This window comes from Lathyrus oleraceus, chromosome 4 (assembly GCF_024323335.1).
Source record: "Lathyrus oleraceus cultivar Zhongwan6 chromosome 4, CAAS_Psat_ZW6_1.0, whole genome shotgun sequence".
Classification (NCBI taxonomy): Eukaryota; Viridiplantae; Streptophyta; class Magnoliopsida; order Fabales; family Fabaceae; genus Lathyrus; species Lathyrus oleraceus.
The window spans coordinates 487,254,735-487,263,620 of NC_066582.1; the positions used below are offsets into that span (position 1 = coordinate 487,254,735).

Sequence of the window (8,886 nt, forward strand, 5' to 3'; positions counted from 1 at the left end):
AGACACAAAGGAACACGTACAGAGAATTGAGAAAGAAAGATCAGAAAGTTCTGTTCTACATTCATCGGTGTGTGGATGTGAATTTAATTTGAGTTTCATTTAAGTTTAATTTGAGTTTTATTTCATTTGATTCTTATTTTATAAATAGTGAAAGATAGTTTCATTTGTAATATTGATCATAACAGAATTTCAATTTTTCTGTTAGAGTTTGTTAAAAAAATTCTCTCTCTCTTCCATTTTCATCTTCTTCCTCTTGTGCATCAACATGTACATACATCGTAACAATCCAAAAATTTCTCTATACTAAAAACAAATATTAGACTACATAAGTTATATATAGTGTGTGTATTTTCTTGTTCCATTTTGTAGATATGGAAAAGAATATATCTATGACAGATGTTATATTCATGTCAAGTTGCAAAACTGTTGAGCCCACTGCACAACACAGAAAGTTGCCTCAAAGTCTTGAAAATGAAGGATTTAGAAGCTGAATTTTTACTTCCATATAGCAGCCAAAAAGACTGCAATTCCACATACCATGTTTTGTTCCATTAGTGTATTGTACACCCCACAAAATTCATTCAATCAAAGTGTATCCAATGAAACCAATCATAGTTTGATCGAATAAAATCATATTATTCAGTTTCTTATGATTTGTCCACAAATCACATAATATGATAAGTGTATATCCGGTCAGTATCATATCATCTATCTATCTCATTCTCTATTCTATCTTGTCTTTATTCTATTCTGCACATTAAACAGACCCTTAAAGATTTTTGGTTAAGATACATTGTCGAATTCATTTTGTGTAATTGTTCAAAGTCTAATGTGATAATTTCCAGACCTCTCATAATCCAACAATGATATTAGAGCATAGTTCGACTAAAAAATTTATATCAAAAGTCTTCTTGACAAAAGTATTCAGACAGTGTATTTCGTTGAAGGAAAACAACAACTATGTAAATAAATATAAATGAAAAAATTCAATTTTAGAAGGAGTATATCCATAAGAGATGACAAATAGATCTAATACTTTAAAAGTTAAGAAGTGACATCCAATTCATTTTATTTGATGTTCAAATATCAATGTGATGATACCTAACAATAAAATATTTAAGCTTTTTTTATTCTTTTTAATATAATTTTTATAAATGTTTTTTCATCATGAATTGGATTTTTTATATGTATCGAATTTGAAATCTAAAATTCAAAACATTAACATATATTGCACACAGATCATTTGTGTTAGATGTGGTGCTCTTGAAGACTTGAGTATTACTCATTAATTTAAAATCTCTTAACAGTAGTACATATTCAAAGTGGTTTCATATATCAAACTCAAATTGACAATATAAAAAATAAAATGAAAAATAAAAAAAAGTTAATAAAAACTATAAAATAAAATAAATTAATAAAAAAGGAATAAAAAACCGAGACGCTACAGAACTCTTTAGAACCCGTTAAGATAATTAAAACTGATCATATAAAATCTAAAATAAAACTTTATTTAAATTTTTTATACTTCACTTTGTGTTGAACTGACAAACATTTTCACCTTTATTAAGCACCTTATCATGCTTGTGTTATTCACTTACTAGAGTGTTCAACATTATTCATAATTTTAACTAACATATTTTCAAAATTTTCTTTTTTTAATATTAGTTTTAGCTTAAAAAAAGCATATTCCTTAATCAGCATTACTTTCAACAAATCAATGAGTAACATGACTTATATTTTTTCAACTAAATCATAATTAGATATTTCTAAGTTTTTTTTTAGTTACAAATATATACTTTTTTTCTTGAAAAGAACCCTAAAAACCTTGTTATCCTTAAACTCAATTCTCTCTTGACATTACATTCTTGATTCAAGATCAATAAACTAACTTGTCAACTCACATCAAAGTCCAGAAATGATGTCATAAAAATGAGAGTTTCGTAAAGTCAAACACTTATAAAAATCGCGATGAGAGAGTTTTAAACTCAGTGTCGATCGTTCATCGCTCAACAAAACACACCTTATTATGTGGTGGGAAAAATGATTGTTGAGTTTGGCGTAGTGGGCGGTTAGATTTTTTTGAACATCCTTATTGTCAAATAGTGGTTTGAAACTAAATTAGTAGTACCCGTTACTTTTGCCTTAGACATGAGGCCCCCACTTATCTTGGCAAAATAAAAATAAGAGAATTTCTTATGGCACCATAGATGTTTCTAATGTATCATGTGAATTTCCACAAATGTCCCTAAATTCCGGAGATGCATCTCATGACGCACCCCAAAGGTAGTTTTGAGTTACGCCTTTTTTGTTTATTTACATTATTTCAGAGATGTATCTTCGGACAAGTTCATATACTTTCAGAGATACATTTTCGGACACGTTACTTTTTTCAGTAAAAATGGAATATGAATCTGTGCAAAGAGAAAAGAAGAATCTTTACCTGAAATTCTATTTTCTTTTGATCCCTATAATGCGATGAACCAAAAGGATGGAGATTTGGAGTAAAAAAATGGATTGAGAATGAAGGATTTTTAGGGTGAAGGGTTTGGTTGAAAACCAACTATGTCAACAATGGTTATGTGATCATGCATATGGTTCTTTTATCAAATATTTTTAGAGATGCATCTCAGAAAATATCTGACATGCAAAGGTGATGTAAATTTTAAAATGTCGTCCATAATTTCGAAGATGCATCTCCAAAATATCTACTAAACTGTTAATTAATTAAAATATTTCTTAAAATATTCCGAAAATACATCTTCAAAATAAAAATTACTCAACATATAGAATGTCTCTCAAAATTGTCTTACTTGAATGTGCAAGAAATACATTCGGAGATGCATCTTTGAAAACGGAAGACATTTGTTAAAATTCACTTGTTGAAGTGTTAGCAGTAGAAAAATCTACGATGTTTTAAGAAATTCTCTAAAAATAAAGCAAATGAAAGCAAGGCACTTTATTCTGGCACATTACCCAAATACTTGTCGAAACATCAAACTGGTGAAACTTAAATCATGATTCAACTACTTTTAGCCACTCAAACCAATACAGCCGCAATCAAACCACTGAAATAATTGAACCATAGTATAACTCATTCAAGGTTCAAAAATTGAACCGTTTAATTCAAATTGGTTTTTAAAACGTGTTTCTAGAAGCAACTAACAACTTTAATAAATAAACAAAGCTTGTGTGAAGGGAGACCTGCGATAAGGGGAAAATCAGAAAGATAAGAGAAGTGTGCAAGCCCATGTCTTTGGCTCGAAACCTGTTGCTTGGGCACTCATTAAAGAAGATATGTAGGAGTGGCAAATCAGACTCAGTCTGCTGACATGTCCGTTTTCCGCCTGACATGTCCAATTTACCAGTATTTTTTCATAGGCAGATCAAAGTTTTAGACAGTCATTCTCTAATATATGTTTGCCCCTGCCTTATTTTTTTACAAACTTTTGCAGACGCCGACATTAACAAGAATTAAGTCAAAGTTCACTTTTGTACCACTAAATTGAAAGCCATTTAACATAAAAAGTACACAATTAAAAAACAAAGGCGATTGTGATGCTTAAGTTTCACGGCTCACCAAATTACTCTTGTCTAGTTGAAGTCAAAACCATGCCCGAGATTAAAAAATTTTGAAAGGTGGATTCAAAAAACAAATAATGTAAATATGATCAAGGCATTGCTGTAAAATTTTGAAATTGGTAAAAAATCTATCAAAATCATTACTGGATTCCTAAGATTCATGGTCTATTTTGGCAGAAAGATACGTCAGTTATTGCTTTCTTCCTCTTCCTTTTTTAACCGGTTGTGCCTCCATTTGTTCTTTCCCGGTGACTTCAGACAGATCCACTGCAGAATTAGAGGAATAATTTGTGTCATTATCATCATTAACAAAATAAGAGTGAGAAATCAGCAAAATAAAAAAGGCAAAGAACTTAAATGTATCAGCAATGTATGACATGGAACTGCTACAGCTTTCAAGCATGGTAAAAAAAAGCAATAGTTTACAGCTGAAAAAGCATGATGTTTAACATGCTACATTAACTCCAAGCAACAGTGGCCTTTAAAGGGGAAAATCATGCATATATTAAGCTAATTAATGCTATTGGCGTGAACCGATTGATTAAGTTCTAATTAATGTTCTTTCTTGTAATTTCACTATTTACTATTATTACAGGAAAATCATTTCCCAAATAAAACCTATCTCTCTGCAAATAAATGCAAAAAATGTATGCTGATCAACAAAGCATAACAATGACATACCTTCTGGTCCCCGAGCCATCAACGTAAAGAATATATTGTTAAGTTTTTCCATCTTCTTAGCTTCTTGTGCTTGGTCTGTCTTATACTTCAGACACTGGTAAAAAACAACAACAATCAACTTTAGGAACATTTTAGTGTCAAAAAACAAAACTTCAGGAACATTTGTATGTGAGATGTGACTTAGACAGCAGATAGGGATAGGGGAATAATATATTGTTGATATGCTTATGCACAACACTGCATCAATGGGATTCACACAAGTGACAATTTATATTTTAAGCAAGATAAATGACTCGGTAGGATGTCTAGTCGTGACAAAATTTAATGATTCAAGGTGTCACATCTTGCTTACTTAAACACTCTTGTAGCAAAAGAAAACAAGTTTTAAGCTGTGTAACTTTTAACAGCCACCTATGAGGATTCTCAATTTGGCAAAGATAACTCCATGTGATATGTCATCAGGAAAAGGAACATGTAAAAACGACCAATGATGTTTAAATTGTCATCCATCACCACTTTCTAAAGGCAAAAAGAATATAACTATTTATAGTGCATTGTATACCAGGGCCACTGAATTAATTCCTTCAACAATGGAGATTCCAAGGAAGACCATCATGCTATCAAAGTATAAGGCATAATAATGTCATATAAATATTGTTTGTTGGTGGGGGTAATGGGGTTAACCTAGAAACCTAATCCGTCTTCAGTTTATGAAGAATAAACTATCTAATCGCAATACTTTTCTGCTTGTCTTAAATTAATCTCCAATCTTTATCATCTGGAGGAATTGGAGTAGGCTGGGGATGGGGGAGCCTAGAAATTGGAATCCTTATGCACATAAGTCACAAATCATAACTGTTATTGAATAAAATAAATAAAATGCTAACTTGTGTTATTGAATAAAATAAATAAAATGCTAACATGTGCCTTATAACACATGTTAAAGAATTCAAAATAAAAATGTTCTTTTAATCTCCTTATGGGTGGTGCAGAGGGTGTGGGTGGCTGTCATAGCACTGAAGAATAGGGTGCAATGGAATGAGGTGGCCACCGAAAATGGTTGAAAGATGGTTTAGTTGTGCCAAATTTGACTTAACTGACTTAACCAACCCAATAGAGTTAGTCAGGTTATAATGTCTGAGCCCCGTGATTTCATATTGAATGTCACCCCTTTAATCGGAAATGAAACAATTGAGGGTCCAAGCACACGGTTAAAACTGTTTTCAAATTGGGCTTGATACACCATGTTTATGCATGTCTAGCACACTTGAAGAGAGTGGCATGGTGATTTTCTTAGGTAAAAGGGGCAAACTGCATCGCAAGTGCATGACTAAAATGCATCCAAGTGGAGAGTTGGTGATTAGAATGCATCCATTTGTACCAAGCTGTGTTGCCCCGGAACAGGTACGGCATTTTTAGAAAAACTAAATCGGGTACCCGGTACCCGGTACGGGTACGGTATTTTTAGAAAAACAAAGGTATGAGCACCTTAATATAACTTTAAAATATATATAATTATAAAAATAACATTAAAGAATTATATTGTTACAAAAATAACATGAAAAAATTATATTGTTCAAATGACAACAAAACATCACAATTAAAGTGCAATTACATAAAAAAATATCACATTTTAAAAGTGTAAATAATTCGTAGAGTCAACGGCTGCAACCAAAAGTTGGACGGCGCAGGGTGACAAGAGTGCAAGACTATATAAAGATTGGCTTTTTACTTTTATTTTATAAATAAATTAAAAACCTAAATTTGTCAACTAAAACATCTGATATTATACCGACAGAGGCAAAAAAAACTGTTCTTAGTGGGTTCATGTACCAATCGTGTACCAGCGCGCACACCAAACAGGAAAAAAATAAAAATAAAAAGTATGGACTCAGTAATACAATACGTGCACCGGTACTAGGTACGTACCACGAGCTGATACTTTGCCTAACACAGTGTACCGGTGCTTCACAGGTACCAACAAGGGCCTTGTATCAAAAAAGGAATACAGGTGAGGTGTTGGCTTGGTAGTGTTGTGTACCCTAGTCACCGCAACTCACAATATAGAAAAACGGTTCAAAATGCACAAATACTAAAATAATAGTGTATTATTTTTGTAAATAAAAGGTAACGGCAAAAGCATGAATATACTAATGCCCACAGATCCAAGCTCCTACAGAGGATATTGTATTCTCTGTCCATAACTACACAAATGATCTCCCAAAGATACCTCTTCTCTATCTTTCAGCCCTCTATATAACAAAATTAACCCTTTCCACTTTCTCTCTCGTGTAACTAACTATCCTTTCTCTAATTTCCCACTTTGGATGACTCCAAATGGGCCTAGCACGATGGGGCTTACACATGCATATACGGTACCTAACAATACCACCCCGCTTAAAATTTGCCTTGTCCTCAAGGCCGAAAAAAAAATTCACTCTCTAATAGCTACTGCAGAGTCACAATCTGTAGTACAGAAAAGAGGTTTTGGTTACTAAATGAAATCAGCTTTCCCACCAGTGACTTCCTCCCTTGCTGGTGCCGAGACATTCATACATCAACTCATAATGTTAAATTCTTGTGACTTTGGCATGAACAACTGTGAGAGAACCCATACATGAGCAACACAACAAAAATTGCAGCAACAAGGCCATGGACAAACTGTAACTGCAATTTAAACTCCATGATTTCAAAATCTACTGATGATTTATAACAGCAATTTCCAAGGGTGGATTTGGGGTAACACATATGAGTGGTGGATGATAAGGAATCAACTCATAACAAGTTCCTTTCTACTGAGTTAAAGCTTGATCAATAACATTTCTCCCAAAAACTATCCTTGTACAATAGTTGTCGCAGACTAGGTTCCTATCACTAGGATCCCACTGTAGGAAAGTTGACGAGTTGGCTTCAAACAATTGACCCTTACAAATAGTTTCCCCTTTACAGCATTGGGGGATAGCTGCCTCCAATTACTGTATTCCACATGCATAGTGAGTAATTTGCCTGACATGGTGGTGAAATAAGTGAGAATCTCCAACTTCCAGTGCAGTGATGAAACTCAGAGCTTTGACAATGAGTGTTATATAATAGCGGTGTCATGGCAGATATACACAGCGGTTTTCGGGCACGCTGCGATTGTAAATATCGGCTGATATTGCGGTTTTTTCCGCCATAATCCGCTATAACAGCACCACAAAGCGACCAGTATGGTGGGATTTTGGCTCTCTGCCATTGACAACACAGTTGACAATTTATCTTTTGTGTTTTGATACTTTACAGTTTATTCAATGATACAGGGAATGCCATCAATTACCTTACAATTTATTCAATGATACAGGGAATGCCATCAATTACCTTACAATTTATTCAATGATACAGGGAATGCCATCAATTACCAATTCATTTATAGAAAACGCAATGCAAAATTTTTTAAAATATGGACGGTAAAAACAGATGACGCAATTTCGCAACCAAGCACTGAGTAACAGAATTAACTTGGTAAAACCAATTGGTAAGTTAGTGCTATGTTAAACAAGATCACAGAAAGTATCCAAGAATTGGAATGTCACAAAATTCAACATTTATTTCTTTATATCCTTAAAATCAATCACATTCATCAGAATATAAGCTATATCATAGAATGAGTACCTGTAGATTATCAGTGACCTTGAGTACCAATTTTCCATCACAGTGTCTATACTTCATAACATACCGCGTCTACACTTGAAATTAAACCCCACAAAAATTTAGGGGAAAAAGTAAGCAAAGAATTAGGGGTGTGAATGAAATATAACATAAGAAAAGCGCAATTGAAATAGAATTACAGTGTTGATTTAGCTTTTCTTGGATATTATCGGCAACGAAATCGTGAAAAAAGAATCGGAAAAGTTGAAGAAGAAAAATAGCTTACAGAATCAGGATCGGCGCGGAATAGCTGAATGGATCGTTCCAAAAAATCGTCCCACGAAGTAATGTAAACCATGTTCGCTCGTCGCACCGGAGTTCAGGTTTCGTCAAGCTCGGGATCCGGTGGAGTGAAAGTGAAATTCAGAATTGGAGTGTTCGCGAAAAAATTGTATATAAATAAAAAAATTATTTCACATCTTCAAAATATTATTTAATGTCAATTATCTTTTTTTTTAAAATTTATTCAAATAATCTATTTTTTTTTTAAAAATTCAAAATAACTCAAGTGTTTCAGATAATTTCTCAAAATAATCCATTTTGAAAAATTGGTGTTGGATGAATTAGCGTTTGTTCTCTAAATCAAAAAGATGGCGTCAATTGAGTTAATTTATGCACCTAATGCTATCAATCCAATTGACGCTTAGGGGTCAATTGATCTGACACCTGCGTATGTTGTGTATTTTTTTTTGAAAAACAATGTACATTTTATATAAAAATCGAAATCGGACCAATTAGTATTAATATTAATATGTGTCACATATGAATATCAAAAAGACTAATGTCGTTGACCGGGATGACATAACCGACCTCTGATACCACATCCCCTATCTACCCGAACGCGTGCCCCTAACCCACGTTGATTATTCATCCCAGGTGTTTGAGAATTTGAGGGCCCAGAAATATCACCACCACCTACATGAGATCCCCTAAGATATT

At 33.2% G+C, this 8,886-nt stretch overlaps 1 protein-coding gene across 1 annotated transcript; it reads right to left on the reverse strand.

The window, feature by feature from the left end:
- Window positions 1-3,471: 3,471 nt before the first annotated feature.
- LOC127076494 (signal recognition particle 9 kDa protein) lies at window positions 3,472-8,362 on the reverse strand. Its single transcript, XM_051018160.1, has 4 exons — window positions 8,174-8,362; window positions 7,912-7,980; window positions 4,261-4,354; window positions 3,472-3,846 (listed from the first exon to the last, which is right to left on the reverse strand). The coding sequence occupies exons 1-4, from the start codon at window positions 8,243-8,245 to the stop codon at window positions 3,770-3,772; spliced, it is 312 nt and encodes a 103-aa protein (XP_050874117.1). The 5' UTR covers window positions 8,246-8,362; the 3' UTR covers window positions 3,472-3,769.
- Window positions 8,363-8,886: the final 524 nt, after the last annotated feature.

Excerpts from the sequence above, each read along its gene's own strand:
- LOC127076494 (XM_051018160.1), bottom strand. The coding sequence starts at position 8,245 with ATGGTTTACATTACTTCGTGGGACGATTTTTTGGAACGATCCATTCAG. Across the intron at positions 7,981-8,173 it reads TCCGCGCCGATCCTGATTCT|ACGCGGTATGTTATGAAGTA; the intron begins GTAAGCTATTTT and ends TTTCAAGTGTAG. Across the intron at positions 3,847-4,260 it reads GATGGCTCGGGGACCAGAAG|TGGATCTGTCTGAAGTCACC; the intron begins GTATGTCATTGT and ends CTAATTCTGCAG.